Source organism: Lontra canadensis, unplaced genomic scaffold (genome assembly GCF_010015895.1).
Source record: "Lontra canadensis isolate GAN:19392208 unplaced genomic scaffold, GSC_riverotter_1.0 scaffold12, whole genome shotgun sequence".
Classification (NCBI taxonomy): Eukaryota; Metazoa; Chordata; class Mammalia; order Carnivora; family Mustelidae; genus Lontra; species Lontra canadensis.
The window spans coordinates 18301095-18321119 of NW_022631006.1; the positions used below are offsets into that span (position 1 = coordinate 18301095).

The 20025-nt window shown below is 40.1% G+C and overlaps 1 protein-coding gene across 5 annotated transcripts in view; it reads right to left on the minus strand.

The window, feature by feature from the left end:
- Positions 1-2608: 2608 nt before the first annotated feature.
- The window catches only part of GANC (glucosidase alpha, neutral C), a 70132-nt gene continuing 52715 nt past the window's right edge, over positions 2609-20025 (minus strand). For 4 of the 5 annotated variants that reach the window (XM_032856739.1, XM_032856742.1, XM_032856740.1 and 1 more), the window contains 7 exons: positions 19028-19092; positions 17568-17644; positions 12209-12283; positions 9697-9810; positions 8362-8474; positions 4524-4627; positions 2609-3346 (listed from right to left, as the gene is read on the minus strand). In XM_032856739.1, coding sequence (XP_032712630.1) covers positions 3237-3346; positions 4524-4627; positions 8362-8474; positions 9697-9810; positions 12209-12283; positions 17568-17644; positions 19028-19092 — 658 coding nt within the window. In that variant the 3' untranslated portion in view covers positions 2609-3236. The remainder of the gene's footprint in view (positions 3347-4523; positions 4628-8361; positions 8475-9696; positions 9811-12208; positions 12284-17567; positions 17645-19027; positions 19093-20025) is intronic. The other variant, XM_032856741.1, reaches the window with a different exon arrangement.

The following is a 20025-nucleotide window of genomic DNA, read 5'->3' on the forward strand; positions in this document are numbered from 1 at the left end:
CCACAGTGTAAATCACACTGCAGTTAGTAGCTCTGAGCAAATTATCTGATTTTTCTGAAGTGGAATTGCTGGGTTAGAGTCTACAGATTTAAAGTTTTGACACTATTGCCAGATATACATCCTGAAAGATTGTACTTATTTATAATTTCACCAGTGATGGATGAGAATGACTACTCCCCACACCAGCATCAGCACTGGACTTTTTCACTCTTCTTCATCTTGGCCAGTCAGGAAAAAGAAAAAAAAAAAAAAAAAAAACAACCTTGTGGGGCCCTTGGATGGCTCAGTTTGTTAAGGGTCTGCCTTCAGCTCAGGTCATGATCAGGGTCCTGGGATTGAGCCTGCTTCTCGCTCTGCCCCTTGCCCCCTGCTCATGATCTCTCTTTCACGCTCTCTTTCTCTCAAATAAGTAAAATCTTTTTAAAAATTCATTATTTTGATTATTAATGAGGCTGAGCATCCATCATGCTTGTTTTGTCTATTTTACTTTATTTTGCAAATTACCTTTGCCTGTTTTTCTGTTGGGCAGTTTCTGATTTTATTTTATTTTTTTTTAAAGATTTTATTTATTTATTTGACAGAGTGAGAGATCACAAGTAGAGAGGCAGGCAGAGAGAGAGAGAGAGAGAGGGAAGCAGGCTCCCCGCTGAGCAAAGAGCCCCATGCGGGACTCGATCCCAGGACCCTGGGATCACGACCTGAGCCGAAGGCAGCGGCTTAACCCATTGAGCCACCCAGGCGCCCCAGTTTCTGATTTTAAACTAATTTGTCAACTCATTCCTTGGCATTGAAGCCTTAAGTAAAGACACATTATGCATTTGAGAGCTTTGTTTCAACCTCTGTGGATATTATTCAAATTCTTACATGAAATCCCATTTCCTGAGTAAACATGTCAAGAATTACCCACAACAAGGTAACTGAACACCTGCAGGTCAACTCACCCCGACACAGCGCTCTGGGGCACAGCTGTAGGAACAGGAGGTGGGGGAAGGGGGAGAAGCAGTAAGGACAGAGAACAATTAACACCTAGACTATTTGTTTCCACTCATTGTCTCTAGGTGACTGTTTCAGTATAATTCTGGGTCAAGGTAGAGCAGTTTACCACTAATTTACTAGTTCTTATTCATTTCTTCCCTCCAAAATATTTGATATGGAAGAATAAATGCAATAAATATTAATCTTAAAGATAGGTCTTTATTCAACTTTAAATACTATTAAAAGCCATCACTTATATTAGGTAAAAGTACCCCATTTTCAGGTTCTTACTGTAGGTTGCTAAGGGAAGTATGAAGCTGGGAAATACTGCTTCAGCTAGTGTCGCCTTCCTCCTTTCTCCTGAATTGTAAAACTTACAGGAATAGCAAAGAATCTGCAAATGTCTATGTGAGCCTATATGTGGTGCAAAGCCCAAATCTCAAATGATATCAGAAAACATGTCCACAAGAAAATGCACAAGGTCTACTAGGTCTAGAGGGAAGAATCCTGTCAAAAAAGTAAATCAGAAACAAATACATTCAGTTCTCATTTTTTAATCAACCAAACCCACCAGTTAACCACTTGTAGCCAATAGTTACTGAAAGCCAAGTAACTGACTGAGCCTCCCAGGCATCCCAGATATAACATGCTCTTAAGGAACATACAATCTAGGGGAGGAACAAGATAGACAAGACTGAAACATTAAGGGGCCATCCTTGAGAAGGTGAAGTAGAACACACATTTTAAGTAGAGCAACAGTTTAGAGATGGTCAAAACCACTGCTCATGGGTACAGGGGCACGGGGCTGTTAGGGGAGTTAGAAAGGCTTAATGGAACGGTGGCATTTGAGTTGGGCCTGAAGGGATGGTAAGATTTGCACAGGCTGGGGGAAAGGTGGTGGGTATCGTGGCCCAGAGAACACAAGGCACAGAGGTGGCAGTCAGCAAGTTGCTCAGTGAAGGACATGTGAAAATGTGCATTGATTGAGGCATGCTGAGGACATGGGGCTGCCCCACAGATGCTGTGGCGGGCAGCAGGGGTCACCAGCAGCTCCAGAGCAGCAGGAACCATGAGGGACTGGTGTTTTGTAATGTTCTAGCCCATGCCAAACCATACTGGAGCCTAAGAGAAAGGAAACCTCAATAATACCAAGCCTATCTTGATTTAAAAATCTTGATATTTTGTTCATTTTTTTTGCATTAATTTTGATTTTTAAAAATATTGCATTAAAATATCATTTGTTTGGATGATTGAATTTTTCCATACCCCCTTACATTTTTTGCTCAAGGCAGGTACCTTGCTTATCTCACCCTCATCCCAGCCCTGTGTTCTATTTCTTGAAGTTCAGGAGTGGGAACATGGGTATTCATTTTATTTTCAATTATAAGCTACAGCTTACTCATGCTACAAATACTCTGTGGCTAGTAAACAGTACTTAATAAAAACAATTTAGATAAATTAGGATTTTAAGAAGATGAATTATGAACTTTGAAGCCTAAAAAGCACAACAGGGAAAAGAATCCTTTGTGCTTCTGAGTCGATATTTAGGGGAGAGTAACTCTCTGTTGCTGCAGTGTATGAAGTGCAGCAGAAAAGGGTTGTTTTGCTCATGTCTAAGTGGGTGAAAGGTAACTGTGTGTTGGCGGGTGGGGGGGGGTGGGTACCAGAGGCTGCTGTCCACTTGGAGACAGGTCTTGAGTAACTCAGCTGCTGTAGCCCTCCTGACTCTGCAGCATGGCCCGAGGCAAGCTTCCACAAACGGGCCACACAAGGTGGGCTTGGCCCACATCCCACATACAAGAGACCCATCCAGGGGTACCTGGCTGGCTCAGCTGGTACAGTACGTGACTCTTGATCTCAAGGTTGTGAGTTTGAGCCCCCACTGAAGATAGTTTCCTTAAAATGACAACCACCAGCACCAAACAACAAACCAATCAGCTGTCCTCAAAGAGAAGCTACTCATTGGGCCATAGCATTTACCACAGGACCATGGTTCAAGAAGCAGAGGAAGATTAATGAACTCTATAAATGTCTCAGGGCTATCTGCATCGAGAAGTAGTAGTGTTTGACACAGAGAGTGTAACTAGTGCCTCTAAAAATGCAAAACCTGAAATCTATTCTCATTAGTAAACCGATGATCAATGAAGGACACTTTTTAGCCAGAGAAGTCAATTAGCATGCAGCACAGATCTCAGAAAAGGCCAAGGGCAAGGCTGAAAGGTGCAGGCTGCTTCCCACGCTTGCCCGGGTGCACCACACCGTCATCGGACATGGACCTCCCAGTCAGTGCCGATGTTCAGTGAGAGCTTCTCCAGCCGCAGGGTGGACATCTGGGCACAATATGTAAAAGCCACAGGCTCATCTTTACCATCTAAATATCAAGACAGTAACAGGAAAAGTTTGATGAATATCTAGGAGAGAAAAATCTTTCCTTTGAATCTATACTATTTCTGACTCGGTCATAAAACCTGATACCCCACCTAGGAGAATCCAACTTAATAGCACTTTTACGCATGGATGTCCATGAATTTTTTTTAAATTAAAAAAAAATTTTTTTAAAGCTTCTTAGAAAAGAGACACTTTATAATGACAAAGGCAAAACCTTATTCTTTTCACTCCCTCGGAAAAATCGTAGCTTCGGAACAGAAAGCCACAGCAGAACAGTTTCCACATAAACTGTTGTCTCCCTTCCTCGGCTGAATTTTTTTTTTTTTTTTAAAGATTTTATTTATTTATTTGACAGAGAGAGATCACAAAGCAGGCAGAGAGGCAGGCAGAGAGAGAGGAGGAAGCAGGCTCCCCGCTGAGCAGAGAGCCCTATGCGGGGCTCGATCCCAGGACCCTGAGATCATGACCCGAGCCGAAGGCAGCGGCTTAACCCACTGAGCCACCCAGGCTCGGCTGAATTTTTTAAACATTAAACACTCCATCATTTTGAATGCAAGATTGGTTGAAAGGAAATTGTAAGGAACAAAGTGATTTACCTAAGAAATTTAGTAGGTAAGAAATGATACAGCCTTTTAAGAAACTCCATAAACATGGGTAGGATTCTCTGGGGCTTCAGCTATCTACAGTTAAAAATACATTCAGAGACGGGGCGCCTGGGTGGCTCAGTTGGTTAAGCCTCTGCCTTCAGCTCGGGTCATGATCTCAGGGTCCTGGGATCGAGTCCCACATCGGGCTCTCTGCTCAGTGGGGAGCCTGCTTCCTTCCTCCTCTCGCTGCCTGCCTCTCTGCTTACTTGTGATCTCTCTCTGTCAAATAAATAAATAAAATCTTTAAAAAAAATACATTCAGAGAAGCTACAATATCATTTCAAGGCCCAAATAATCCCCCTTAGAAAAATATCCACAGCTTACAGTTCGCAGAAGGCCCAGTTGATGAGGAGAAGCAGGATCGTCTTGCTCCCTCTAGATACTAGTATATTTGACCTCCATCAGAAAGTGCAGGGTCCACTTGGCTAAGTGTGCTATATCAGTGTTAGGACTAATCATTTCTTTGCGGCAGATACTTCCATGTTTATAAAAACAAATGACCTGTTTCCTCACCAGATGAACGGGTAGTCACAGAAGATGGCTGTTTCTTGAGGCCTAGGACAAAGATCTGCTCCACCACACACTTGCTGGGATAATGACCTCTTTTGTCAGCACAACTGGAATAAATAAAAATGGTGTTAGGAAAATGAGAGAAATAAGAATTTGGACTGGTTATTAGGTCAATATCCTAGCCTTGGGAGTTCCCCTCCCATCTCTCCCTATGGAGGCCTGAACCATAAGGCTGTCAAGTTTACTAGGATGAAGGGATGCAAACAAACGATTCCCTGTGCCAAGGAATGCCTAACCAGTAGACAAGCCAGTCTCCCTTTAACAGGGCATTTGGAGAGAAACCATCTAAGGACACTGAAGTCTCAAATGTGACTTGGACACTGACTGCAATCAGATTTTAAGAAATCAGATACTTAATGAATTGCTGAATGGGTGGATAAATGGGACTAATCAAAGCTTAAATTGAATTCTTTTTTATTTTTTAAAGAGTGAAGAACAGGAAGATGGAGACGATAAGGAAGAAGGTTCATAGAGTGATTGAAAAATACTTCAGGGAAATTCCAGACCAAGATGGCAACATTTAAGAGGGCCCCTAATTTCCTTCCTCCCACGGATGCACTGAATGTAAAGCTACATGTGGAGCAATTCCCTTTTAGCAATACAGAAACTAGCTGAGTGACTCTTGTATATCGGGTGACTGAGGAAATAGCCACATCAAATCAGGTAGGAAAGGCTGAAACACATGGTAACCTCCACCCCCACCAGGACAGTGCTATACTGTTGGGAGGGGAACTCCCAACTCCCAACTTCTCTCTGAGAAGAGTGAAAAGTTTGGACAACACTTCTATTGCCCCAGTTTTTTTTTTTTTTTTAAAGATTTTATTTATTTATTTGAGAGCGAGACAGTGAGAGAGAGCATGAGCGAGGAGAAGGTCAGAGGGAGAAGCAGACTCCCCATGGAGCTGGGAGCCCGATGTGGGACTCGATCCCGGGACCCCGGGATCATGACCTGAGCTGAAGGCAGTCGTCCAACCAACTGAGCCACCCAGGAGTCCCTATTGCCCCAGTTTTAAGGCCCCCATCTGAGGTATGGACCCCCAACCAATCAGTAATTACTTTAAGTGTCTTTGAACTAAATTCTCCAATCAATAGAGATAGAGTTGATGAATGGTTACAAAGTCAAGACCCAACTATATGCTGCCTATAAGAGACCCACTTCAGCTTTAAGGACGCATACAGACTGAAAGTGAAGATATGGAAAATGATATTCCATAGAAATGGAGGCCAGAAAAAAAAAAGCAGGGATAGCTAATATTTATAACAGACAAAACAGACTTTATGCCAGAAATTGTAATCATAGACAATGAAGATTGTTATATAATGGGTCAATTCGCTAAGAGGTTATATAACACTTGTAAATATTTATGCACCCAATATCAAAGCACCTAAATATATAAAGCAGGTATTAGTAGATCTGAAGGTTGAAATAGATGGCAATACAGTAATAGCAGGGGACTTCAATACCTCCACTTTCAACAATGGATAGATCATCCAGACAGAAAATCAGTAAGGAAAACGTGAACTTAAATGGCATGTTAGACCAGATAAATTTAACAGTTATATATAGAACATTCCATTCAACAGCAGGAAAATTCATATTGCTTTCAAGAACACATGGAACATTCTCTAGGATAGATCATATGTTAGACTAAAAACAAGTCTTAACAAATTTAAAAAGACTGAAATTATATCAAGCGTCTTTTATGACCATAATGGTAGGAGCGTAGATACCAATTATAAGAAGAAAACTGGAAAATTCACATATATATGGAGACTAAACAACATGCCCCTAAATAACCAGTGGGCCAAACAAAAAATCAAAAGGAAAATAAGATATCTTAGACAAATTAAAATGGAAACACAATATATAAAAATATAAATATATAAAAATATATATATATAAATATATAATATATATATAAATATATAAATATATATATAAATATATAAAAACTTACGGGATGCAGCAAAAGCAATTCTAAGAGGGGAGTTTATAGCAATAAATGCTTACATTAAGAAAAAAAAATCTTAAATAATCTACCCTTATACCTCAAGGAGCTATAAAACGAAGGACAAACTAAGGCCAGATTTACCAGGAAGAAGGAAATAACAAAGATCAGAGTGAAAATAAATGGAACGGAGGCTAAAAAGATCCATAGGAACGATCAATGAAACTAAGAACTAGTTTAAAAAAAAAATAGACAAATATTTAGCTAGACTCACCAACAAAAAAAGAAAGAGGACTCAAAATCAGAAACAATATCATTGTATGTACTATACTGGAATTTAAATTAAAAAATCAGAAATGAAAGAGATGTTACATTTGATACCTCAGAAATCCTAAGGATCATAGGAAACTACTATGAACAATTACACACCAATAAATTGGATAAGCCAGAAGAAGTGGATAAATTCCTAGAACATACAACCTGCCAATACTGGAATCAGGAAGGAATAGAAAATCTGAACAGACCAATTACTAGTAAGGATACTGAATCTGTAAACAAAAAACTGCCAACAAAGGAAAGTCCAGGACCAGATGGCTTCACTGTTTAATTCTATCAAACATTTTAAAGAATATCAATCCTTTTCAAAGTCTTCCAAAAATTGGAACACTTCCAAATTGATTTTATGAGGGCTGCATTACCTTGATACTAAAGCTAACAAGGACAGTACAAGAAAAGAAAATTATAGGCCAATATTCTTGATGAACACAGATGTAGAATTCCTTAACAGAGGACCACACACCATGATCAAGTATTATTTATTTCTGGGATACAGAGATGCTTCAACATAGGCAAATCAATAAATGTGATATATTACATTAACAAAAAGGATAAAAATAATATGATTATTTCCGTAGGTATAGGAAAAGCATTTGACAAAATTCAACATCCTTTCAGGATAAAAATTCTCAAAAAATTGGGTACAGAAAGAATGTACCTCAGGGTGCCTGGATGGCTCAGTGGGTTAAGTGTTCAACTCTTGATTTCATCTCAGGGCATGATCTCAGGGTCATGAGATCCAGCCCAACATCTGGCTCCATGCTGAGTGTGGAGCCCACTTAAGATTCTCTCTCTCCCTTTCCCTCTGCCCCTTCCCACTCCCATGCTCATGCTTTCTCCCCCTAAAAAAAAAAAAGAAAAGAGAAAAGAAAGCAAAAGAAAGAATGTACCTCAACTTAATAAAAGCCGTCTATGACAAGCCCACAACTAACATCTCAATGGGGAAAACTGAATCAAGATCAGAAACAGGAAAATGATGCCTACTTCTCACCATTTTTGTTTAACATTGTACTGGACATCTTAGCAAGAGCAATTAGGTAAGAAAAAGAAATAAAAGATGTCTAAGTTGGAGAGGAAGAAATAAAATTGTATTTGCAAATGGAAATAGGGAGAAGATGGTAAAAGGATACGAACTTTCTGTTATAAGATGAATAAGGTCTGAGTATCTAATGTACAAGATGGGGACCACAGTTGACAGTACTATATTGTATAACTGAAATTTGCCAACAGAGTAGAAAAAAAGAAGTATGAGAGGTGATGGATGAGTTACTTAACTTGATGGTGGGATTCCTTTTATAGCACATACATATAGTGAATCACCATGTTGTACACTTTAAATATATTACAACTTTACTTGTTAATTATTTATTGAAGCTGAAGAAAAGTACTCCACAAATGGCTTTCATCATTAATTTCTTTAAATAGTACCTTAAGATATTAGCTGTTTTTGAGGATCACATATTTAAGAAACCACATGGCTTTTTAGCTGCCATTACCTGTTGATCAAAACTCCTGACAAGAATGAAAACTTCCTGTGCAAGAATTGCTTCTGGTGGAGGTACCGGAACGAATGGCCATCGTCGAGATAGAATTCACCCATGGCAGAATCCTAGAGAGTGAATCATAGAGAACGTGTTTATATAATAGCTTACTAGGTTAAAGAATGTCATCCACTAAAGGGACTAAAACATTTGTGAAAAATTTTATTTAAAAAAATTAATATTCAAGCTGTACAATGTAGTCATATAAATATGTACATTCAATACCCATTAGTGAAATAATATGCATAAGTCACGTAAGAGGAGCTCAAAGAGTTAGATTTTGTTGAAAAAAATTTAAACTACAAAATATGGTCAGTGGCATAGGTGGCTTCTTTGAAAATACTACCCTAGAATGTGATGACAGGTCAAGAAAAGTTCCCAGAATGAAACTAAAGTTTAAAAGATTTAGTATATAATGGATGAGATCAGCTATTTTCATCTTTATCCTCCATTTAGAGGATAGCATCTAGTTCCTACTTCCTTTCAGAGGACCCCTTTGGCAATTCAAACAAAGGCACAGCACTCCATATGGCTGTTTATTATTTATTGACAATGCTTGATGTGCTATGGATCTCTTGTATTTTTTATGTGGTCTGAGACTTATAATTTGGCCCAAAAAGAATGTCTAAGTGAAACAGATGGAAAAGCAAGTTTAATTATTCTATATTTGCATAAGAGTATGAATTTATGTTCAGTCCTGTAGAAGAGTAAGAGTTTGTGTTGGTACTATAAGTGGGCAAATGGATAGGATGGGAGTCTGTTATAGGTTTCATTTGGCTCAAAAGATCTTCTAAAAGGACATACAAATTCTGGATCCTTCTGAGCTTTACCCCAGAAGATTTTAGTTGTTTGAGCCAGCTGATAAGAACAGAAGTCATTGTGTGGGGTTGTTGTTCCTGAAATACTGCAAAGATACTGCCATCCTTTTATAGGAGACTGACTTTTAGGGCTAATCCATGTGGCAGGCTGACTAGGCCCAATGGGCATTTGGTCCAATGGTAATCAAGGCCAAGCTGCAGGGCACCAAGGGTCACAGTGCCCCAGAGGAGATTTCTATCATTTCTAATTCTCGGAGTTCTCTTAAGAACAATTCCAAGGAAAGGCAGACAAGCTGGACAATGATTCAGAAATGATTCAAAACTTTGATTTCTAGAAAAACATCAGGAGCACCTGTTCCATCACTGGGGCTTATTATTTTTATATAGTGTCCCATACTCAAAAGACCACTACTCCTATAAATTGATAAAGTAATAACGAATGAGATGTGTAAAGGTAACATTTTCCAAATACCTTAGTGCTTAGAGCCACCCGGAGTCCATATGGGGAATCGGTCATGTAGCCTGTGGATTTTCCTACAGTCGTCTTTATTGGTACTATACTTCCACCTCGCTGAAATACCGGTATCTATAACAGAACAATACTCTCAGGGAAGGAGTATTCATAGAAAGCGATTTCAATGTAGAATCTAAAAATATTTCATTGCATGAGACTCCCATTCTTTGCAAGTATACACTCAGAGGCAAAAGAAATCTGTGAGCATAGAAATGGAAAATATGGAAGTGATAGCATTAAAAGGAAAAGAGTTCAAAGATTAAAAATTGTCCATTTTTTAATTATCAGGGAAACTTCTCACCCTTCATCAATTTGTTATCTATTCTGCCTATCCTATCAGTAGTTCCTATTTGGTATTTTACATTTTCTTTCCTTTTTTTTTTGAAAGATTTTATTTATTTATTTGATAGACAGAGATCACAAGTAGGCAGAGCAGCAGGCAGAGAGAGAGGAGGAAACAGGCTCCCTGCTGAGCAGAGCCCAATGAAGGGCTCGATCCCAGGACCCTGGGATCATGACCTGAGCCGAAGGCAGAGGCTTTAACCCACTGAGCCACCCAGGCACCCCTGGTATTTTTAATTTTCTTGTCAGCACAATATACATGTTTATTTCTAGGGCCCTGTTAAGGAGTGAGTTTTTGTGCCTGTTTAAGTAGGCCCCATATATGTACATGTGCATATAAAATATTATGATTTCTTGGTTTCAGAGAGATGACTCTGTCCTTACTACAGTCTATACCCTTCCTGCTCCCTGCTTCCCTGAATCACCAGGATGATGGACTCAATTCTGAGAGTAAATTTGTGGAACTTCTGTTGTAGAAGCCACCAAAGACACATGAAGTAACCCTAAGCACAGTTTTATAGGTATGGCCCATACCTATGGTTCTTCTGGAATGGCATTCCAGCAAGGAAAGCCCAGTAAATTTCCTGGGTCCCCATACTGTCCTCTGCAAGGAAGCTCTCTGAATCATATGGGGGCTTGTACTTCGTTCTGAGTAAGGTACAAGAGGGAAAAAAGTACAAGAGTATAAATGAAGGTGGGAGTGAAGGTGGAGTAGTTAAGATGTCCAGCCTCTGCTTGACTCATAGTTGGCAGCAAGAAATAACGCACATTTATCTCCCCCTCATCAACCAATCACTTCTTTTCTTTTTTTCCCAAAGACGGAGGTAGTAAGTTAGCACAGTATGGGCTGTGAAGTGGGAGTGGCGGACCTGGGGTCTGATCTGCCACAATCTAACCACAACCCTGAACAAGTAATTGAACTTCTCAGAACACAGTTTCTTCACCAGTAAGCACAAGGGATTGAAGTAGATTAATGTTAAGGTCTTTTTTAGATCTGAAAGTTGACATCTGAAATCGTTTTATTATGGAGATCATACTACTGATAACAGCTTTAAAAAATAATGTCAATATATCTTTATTAATTTGAACACTACTTAGGGCCTGCGGCATTGGTTGTGATTTAGTGGCAAGAGCAGAATTCCCTTCACAGGTTCAGTCTGGATGGGTCCCCTTGACTCTACCATCGTTAACTGACCGCCTTCCCTTGGGCGTAGAGGGCCAGCCAGGTTTACAACTGAAAACTCAGGTTTTGTGACTTGGTCCTACAGGAGGACATTCTGTATGGTGTGTGTGGTGACCACCATTTTTACTCTGACTTTAGTGTTATTATTTTTCTTAGACATACAAATAGAAATATATGGAGAAGAGTTGTTTGGCCTTGATGTTTCATACTGTGAAATCAGGCTATATGCTGATACTTTTTTCTCATGTTTCCATGGCTTTATTGGTATAATTTGAATGCCCTACAACTCATCTATTTAAGGTGTACAATTAAATGTTTTTTGAGTATATTGAGAGTCATGTACCTGTTACCACAATCAATTTTAAATCATTTTCATCATCCCCAAAAGAAACCTTGTACCCATTAGCAGTAATTTGCCATTGCTCCCAAACTCTCTCCCTGCCTTAGCCCTATGCAACCCCTCATCTATTTTTTGTCTATGTGGTGTTATCCAGTACACTAATGTCCCTGGTTCCTTCTATGTAGGCACATGTTACGAACTAAATGTCTGTGTCCCCTCCCAAATTCCTATGTCGAAGCCTCAACCATCAATGTGACTGTATTTGGAGATAGGGCCTTTAAAGAGATAATTAAGGTTAAATAAGGTCAGAGAGTGGGGCCTTAATCTGATAGGATTAATGTCTATAAGAAGAGACATAAGAGAACTCACTCTCTCCCTCTGCCATATGAAGACACAGCAAGACACATATATGCCTATATGTCAGGAAGAGAGTCCTCACTAGGATCTGAATTGTTGGCACCTTAATCTGGGACATCTAGCCTCCAGAACTGTGAGAAAACAAACTTCTGTTGGTTAAGCCACCGCATCTGTGGTAGTTTATTATGGCAGCCCAAGGAGACTGATATTGCACAACAGGTAAAAATAACAGCCTGAAAATTACTTACGGTGTCTAAGGCTACCTGGACCTTCACAGTACGTGCTCCTTCCCAATGAGCAAATGTTTTAGAGTCATACCAGACCTGGAAAGGAAGAGATCCTAATGAAAAAGAGTATAAGAGCAACTCTGCTCACAATTTCATTATTCAGCAAAGCATTCATTTTATCTGGATTTTGAATAACTGGAAGGCTAAAATAAGTATAGTTTAAAAAAAATCTTGAGTAGGGGCACCTGGGTGGCTCAGTGGCTTAAAGCCTCTGTCTTCGGCTCAGTACATGATCCCAGGGTCCTGGGATCGAGCCCCATCGGGCTCTCTGCTCAGCAGGGAGCCTGCTTCTTCCTCTCTCTCTCTCTGCCTACTTGTGATCTCTGTCTGTCAAATAAATAAAATCTTAAAAAAAAAAATCTTGAGTAGAAGTTAGGAAGGACAAATATTTTTAAGAAGATCCCAAAGGACTAACCTAGTACTGTGATGGATTAAGTTCACTAAAAGGCCATTCATTTGTCCATCTGTCCATCCAGAAGTTATTTGTCCAACAGTCTACCACATGCCCAGCACTGCTAGGCATGCATGAGTGAACAGAAAGACAGACTTCCTGCCCTCATGGATTTTATTATAGTCTGGTCGTCTCATAAACTTAATGCATTTAGAGTAAAAAAGATGATGGAAGAAAGAAAAAGCAGTAACAAAGAAGAAGAGCACACTGCGAGCAAATAAATTACAAACGAGGCAGGAGAAAAGGAAAGTGTCAGAGAAGGAAACAGATCCAGGAGAAAGACAAATGGAAACTTGGATCAGTACCATAGTTATTTTTTAGCACAGTTCAATTAATGGAGGAAGTTCAAATTCTTATCTGGGATCCTAATCAAGGCGGTTTAGTTGCTGAAGTACCCAAAAGGTCCTATAAAGTAATTTGATAGGATAAATCCTTAAGACACTACCAACAGCAGTAGCATGGAAACAAAAACCTCTTTTTCTCTCTTTCAGCCCAGTATGATTTCTGGCAGCAGACAGTCTATTTCACAAGGTCACCTTCTGGGATTACCATATCCTTTCTAGAGCTCCTGTCCTGCAGTGAAGGTGAGAGGGCTGTGGCCTATCGCCAGCCCCAGTGACTCTCAGTTCAACAGGATCCACCCCACCTTGTCTCCATGTATTATCCTTGGCTAGATCCAATTTGCTAATGTTTTGCCAAGGATTTCTGTGTCTGTGTTGATGGGGGATATTGTCTTAGCTTTCTTTTCTTATAATGTCTTTCATTTGACAAATTCTAGTAGCTTTATTTATTTTTTTTTAAAGATTTTATTTATTTGACAGACAGAGATCACAAGTAGGCAGCGAGGCAGGCAGAGAGAGAGGGGAGAAGGAGGCTCCCTGCTGAGCAGAGAGCCCGACGCGGGGCTCGATCCCAGGACGCTAGGATCATGATCTGAGCCGAAGGCAGAGGCTTTAACCCACTGAGCCACCCAGGCGCCCCACTAGTAGCTTTAGATAGAGTAGTGAGAGTGAAAGTTAAAACAAACAAACTGAATTAAGTAAGATTTTGAGATTACCTGTCTACCATTTCCAGAACTAACTAGAATAATTAGAATAAGAGGTATATGTATAGGGTGTGTCCTCTGGTGCTATATACAAAGGTCCCCAGCCTTGGAAGGGTAAAACTGGCATAAAGTCCTACATAGATCAGACCTAGTGCTCAGTCACCAAGCTCCTCAGCAAGTACGTACAGAAGGCCTACTGCCTGTCAGGTACCTGTCTAGATGCTGGGGATAGAGAGTGAATGTAATAGAGGAAAATCACCTAAGAAGCCCTTAAGAAGCTAATATTCTAATGGGGGAGAAAGGTCATCAGCAAAACATATCATTAATACCATGAATGTTAAAGATGTCAGGTTCTGTGGGAAAAATGAAGGATGAAGTGGGGTTGGACAGTGGGAGTGGTCTGTAATCTTAACTAGGTAGTCACGGAAGGCCTCACTGAGAAAAATCTATTTGAGCAAAGACTTCAAGTAGAGGGAATGGGCCATCTAGAAAAATGGGGAAGAGTGACAATGAGGGACTGTAGGTAGCCCCCTTGCACAGTGTGATGTGGTACTAGCTAACTGGTGAAGTAAAAATATGGCAAGAAATAGCTTGGCTTATCTCCCTAGGGTTTTGAAGATATGAGAGAAACAATCACAGAACACTTTGGGAAACAGTGTTGAACGAATACATTATACAGTCATTGCAGTGTGCTTGCAATGATGATAGGTCATTAATAAAAAGTTTTTGTTAATTAAATTAATTTAAAAATTCATTTGTGGCTACGTCAGAAGGAGAGCTAGCTCTTCTTAATGGGAGCCTACTGCTTTGTTAAAATTGACTTGAGAAATTCTCAGTGAACTGCTAGGCAGGACAATTTATTTAGATGTTGTTGTATTTAACCTTTTTCTCAGATTTTTACTTGGTGGGGGAAACTTTATCTTCATCTTAGATGAGGGTTGAGGGGGAACCCTCATCTAAGAACTACACATTACTGGAGAAACCAAGAGGGAAGAACATAATTGATGAACATTCTGGAGAAAAGCCTGGGTATCATCCTATCAGTAAAGACAAGTTTACTGGGCTGAATGGTAGCCCCTCCAAAAGTTATACACACTTCCTAATACTGGGAAGGAGTGAATATAACTTTTTATGGTAGCAAATTTGATTAAATTAAGGATCTCAAGATTAGAAGGTTATCTGGGATTATGCAGGTGGGCCCTGAATGTCATCATAAGTGTCCTCATAAGAGAAACAGAAGAGAAGACACAGACATACAGAGGAGAAGGCGTGTGAAGACAGAGGCACAGACTGGACTGATGTGATGTGGCTCTGTGATGTGGCTACAGAGCCAGGAACCACAAGGACCTCAGGCAGCTGCCAGAAGCTAGGAGAGAGGCATGGAAGAGATTCGCCTTCTGGACCTCCAGAAGGAACTTACCCTACTGACACCTTGATTTTGGGCTTCAAGCCTCCAGAACTGGGAGAGGATACATTTGTGCTATTTCAAGCCACCAGATTTGTGATAATTGCTGCCTTAAGAAACTAGCACAGGCAAAAGTGTAAAGCTGGATGGACAGAGAACACTTGGGTTGATGTATCGCATATTGCTTCGCCCGTACCTGACAGTACTAAGCAGAGAGCATGGCCTGGCTCAGCCACCTCATCACCTGCCTAGACAGTCCAAGCATATCTTTTTTTTTTTTTTTTAAATTTAAACTCTAGTTAGTTAGCATACACTCCAATATTGGTTTCAGGAGTAGAATTTAGTGATTTATCACTTACAAACAACACCCAGGGGTCATCACAAGTGCCCTCCTTAATGACCATCAGCTATCTGGCCCATCCCCCACCCACATCCCTCCATCAACCCTCACTTTGTTCTCTGTAGTTAAGTCTCTCATGGTTTGCTTCCCTCCCCCCCTCCCTTTTTTCCATCCCATATGTTCTTCTGTTTTTTGTTTTTTTTTTTTAAGATTTTATTTATTTATTTGACAGACAGAGATCACAAGTAGGCGGTGGGGGGGTGGTGGGAAGCAGGCTCCCTGCCGAGCAGAGAGCCCGATGCGGGGCTCAATCCCAGGGTCCCTGAGATCATGACCTGAGCCAAAGGCAGAGGCTTTAACCCACTGAGCCACCCAGGCGCCCCATGTTCTTCTGTTTTCTTTCTTTTTTTTTTTTTTTAAGATTTTATTTATTTATTTGACACAAAGATCACAAGTAGGCTGAGAGGCAGGCAGAGAGAGAGGAGGAAGCAAGCTCCCAGATGAGCAGAGAGCCCGATGCGGGGCTCGATCCCAGGACCCTGGGATCATGACCTGAGCCGAAGGCAGAGGCTTTAACCCACTGAGCCACCCAGGCTCCCCCTTCTGTTTTATTTCTTAAATTCCACATATAAGTGGTATCATATACTATTTGTGTTTCTCTGACTTATTTTGCCTAGCATAATGCACTCTAGCTCCATTCACATCACTGCAAATGGCAAGATTTCATTCTTTTTGATGGCTGAGTAATATTCCATTGTATATATACACCACATCTTCTTTATCCATTCATCAGTCGTGGGACATCTGGGCTCTTTCCATAGTTTGGCTATTGTGGACATTGCTGCTATGAACATCAGGGAGCATGTGCTACTTCGAATCACTATGTTTGTTTCCTTTGTATAAATACCCAGTATTGCAACTGCTGGGTCATAGGGTAGTTCTATTTTTAACTTTTTGAAGAGCCTCCAAATTGTTTTCCATAGTCAGTCCAGGAACATAGGGGTCTCAAATCAGTTTAGTAACCTCGATGGTAACCTTCTCCCCCTGCCTGCAGAAGCCTGTGGTGATGCTCAAGGACTCTCTCCAGGGTCTGTCTCCTCCTTGCTCTCCATTCCATACCCTCTTTCCCTGGTCTGGTGCCCCAAGTTTCGGCCCTGCCTCTTCTCCTGGCCCCTCTGCATATATCCTTGGTCTGTCTCTGGAGGTTGTTGCAGTTATTCTCCATGGCCCTCTGCTCTGTAGCCCACGGGCTAATCCCACCTCTTCCCCGGGCTCTGCCTAGGTTCAGTGCTGTGGGCTCTAGCAGAGCAGGATGATATTTTATACTGCGATAATAATCAATGACAATAACAAACAAAAGGGCTGGAAGGCTCGCGGAGCATAAAGGGAAGTTGCCACTGTTAATTTTTACCCACTTTGGTGAGTGTCCAGAGACCAGATTTTGGTACCAAAAACTTAGGATTTATTTATTTACTTATTTATTTTTAAAAAGATTTTATTTATTTATTTGACACACAGAGAGATCACAAGTAGGCAGAGCAGCAGGCAGAGAGAAGGGGGGGGGAAGCAGGCTCCCTGCTGAGCAGAGAGCCCGATTCGGGGCTTGATCCCAGGATCCTGAGACCATGACCTGAGCCGAAGGCAGCAGCTTAACCCACTGAGCCACCCAGGTGCCCCAAAACTTAGGATTTAGACAGAGCCAGAACCAAAGAGCAAAGTCTCTTTTTACTTATGCTTCCCCCCAGAGACTTACACCTCTTACAGACTAAAGATTTCTTCCTACTCAAAGCCTCGGTGTGTTTATAAGGAGTCACTTATACAAGCCCAAGTGTGAAGGTAAAGAACCATGCTGACTCTCCTTGGGGTTCTTACCTATTCATCTTTCTCCCTGCTCTTCCATTAAGTTTCTTGACCTCCGAGGTCATGACCTACAAGAATCTTCAGTAGGTATAGGCATTTGGGCTGTCTTTACAACTGCATGATGCAGAAATCTATTTCCTAACAGGGGCTAATTCATTAGAATGAAGGGAGGAGACAGGAGACATGCAAGATATGTGGCTGTTTGTTATTTATTCTTACCTCATTTGATCCTGGCAGAAACACATCAACTGTGCTGGCTTTTGGTTCTGTGACTGGATGAACCAATAAAGCACTTCCTGAAAAAAAAGAGAAGAAATGAAGTTGAATATCATTCTAAGAGGTCTGAAAACATCCTTCTCCTTTCAGTGCTTTTGTGGTGTTAGAGACCACTCAACTATGAACTTGGTGAAAGTAGAGACCTTGGTTAGTTGAACCAATGATTCATCAGAGAGATGCATTGTAAGATAGAGGACCGGTGCTCAAAATGGTGACTGTATTATTACTTATCATTTATCCACTTAGGGTATATCAGGATAATAGGGAGGGATCCTGACACAGTCTATCAGTCTCATTTGCACATAGCTGCTAGTGTGCCAGGAGTCTGAAAGAGCCGTCACATTACTCCAGGTGCATCACTGCTGTAAGTGATTTTGCAATGGTGAGCCTACAGCTGTTATCCAGAACCATGATTAGCACAGAGTAGAGTATATCCATGGGCAGTTATCATTAGGAAGGCTGTAATTCTCTTAAAGGCAATCTAGGTTATTAATTTTGTTTTGACTATGGCACCACATGTATGTAAATTTCATCCATTTATGAATTCACTCTTTAAATGTACAAATATTTACTGAGTTCCAGGTGAGTGCTAGGTATTATGCTAGGCTCTGGAGATACAGTGGCAAATAAGACAATGTCCCTGTCCTCATGGAGTTTGCAGTCAGTAAAGACAGATATTATAATTTATTTAGAGTTAGGACAAATACCAAAAAGGTAAAAACACAAAATGGAATGAAAGTTATCTAATAAGAGGGACTGAGTTTGACTAGTTAGGTGTAATTAGCTATTAGAAGCAATTCTGGTCAGGGAATTGTTCTCGAAGGGAGCAGCTATTTAAACTGAGACCCAAGAAAGAAGGGAGAGGTAGCACTAGGCTTTTTACATTTTGATTTCCGCTTTTTAGAAACAGAATGCATCTTTTGGGCAACTCTCTGTTCAGCTTGGTTTTTGAGTCCTATTCCCGAGATGATAAACTTCCATATCCTGGATTTGGTGGTCAACCCTTGTTTAAAAAGAGGCCATCACCACCACCACCACCAATTACTGTATTTTACCTATGAAGTAAGCTCTCAATCTTTACTGTGACCATCTGGTCTACTGTTTATAGGGGTATCATTAGGCTCAGGAGTGGACCCAGAACAAGAATCTCAAATTGCGTCCACAAATAGAATGGATTTATATGAAGTTAACAACATGAGAAGTGAGAAGAGATCTATCATTCCACAGAAGAGAGCTATCATTCCACTAATATACTAAAAATCTTAATGACAGAATTTCTCTTACTTTTATTTTTTAGTTTTCTTGAGACTAGGGATTTATTTTTCTTTAGTGCTCTTATACTAGGAAATGTAACAAAAACATAATTACAGCATTTATCATAACAATAATTAAGAAATGCTCACCCAGCATGTATTCATCTTCTACCCCAAAAGTGTCTAATTCCTCTGGGAACTCTATCCACAGAGGTCTGCAGAAAGAGAAAAAAAATTCTTATTTCAACATCATTAGATGTTTTATTGCGGTTAAATCACTTATATTTTCAATTTTATAATTACTGAAAGGAAATTGGAAAAACCAAATAGCCAAGACTCTTCATGATTTAAGATTTTATGAGCAACTGGTAGGATTACTATATATTTTCTAATGTGAAAAAGCTATTTACTTGCTGAAATGCTCCAATGAAGATTGAGAATTCTGGTACTTATAATTTTTCCTTCTGATTGTTGAGTACTAAGTACTACTCTGAAGGCAGAATTAAGAGTTCTGTACAAATCAAATGCTTAACACATTCAGCATGGAACAAATTATTTGTAAAACCATAGTTTATAATGATATAAAATCTGTGCCATGTTTTCATGCTGCCACAGCCTTTCATGCATCCTTAATCATTATCTATTTAAAAGAAAAGAATTGGTATTACTTGTTTTCAAGCAGGCAGTGGTTTTGGAGGGTTGAGAAACTTTTTTTTTTTTTTTTTAATTATTGTTTTACACAACTATCTAGGAGGCATCTGGGCTTAAAGGATAATAAAATCTTCAATATCTGTGCATCTGGATATCAACCTAATGGTTCTAATATTTTTTTTCAACCTCATGAGTAAAGGGTATTCTTTAGTAAGAGAAACTTATTTTTAGTTTATTCATTAGCCTTTGTAATAATGTATCCCTTTCCTACTGAATAGTAGTAACGAAGCAGTAGTCTCAATCTGGTTAATGTCTAGAATCACAAGGGAAATGTCTAACAAATCTAGTTCCTGAGACCTACCCAAGGAGATTCCTAGTAGGTCTGGAGGTGTGGCCCTGGAATCTACAGTTTTAAAGAGCTCCCCTGGTGATTCTCATCTGAGCCAGGTTTAGGATCAGCTGATCTGGAAGCCTCATTGTATTATGTGTGTCTCTGC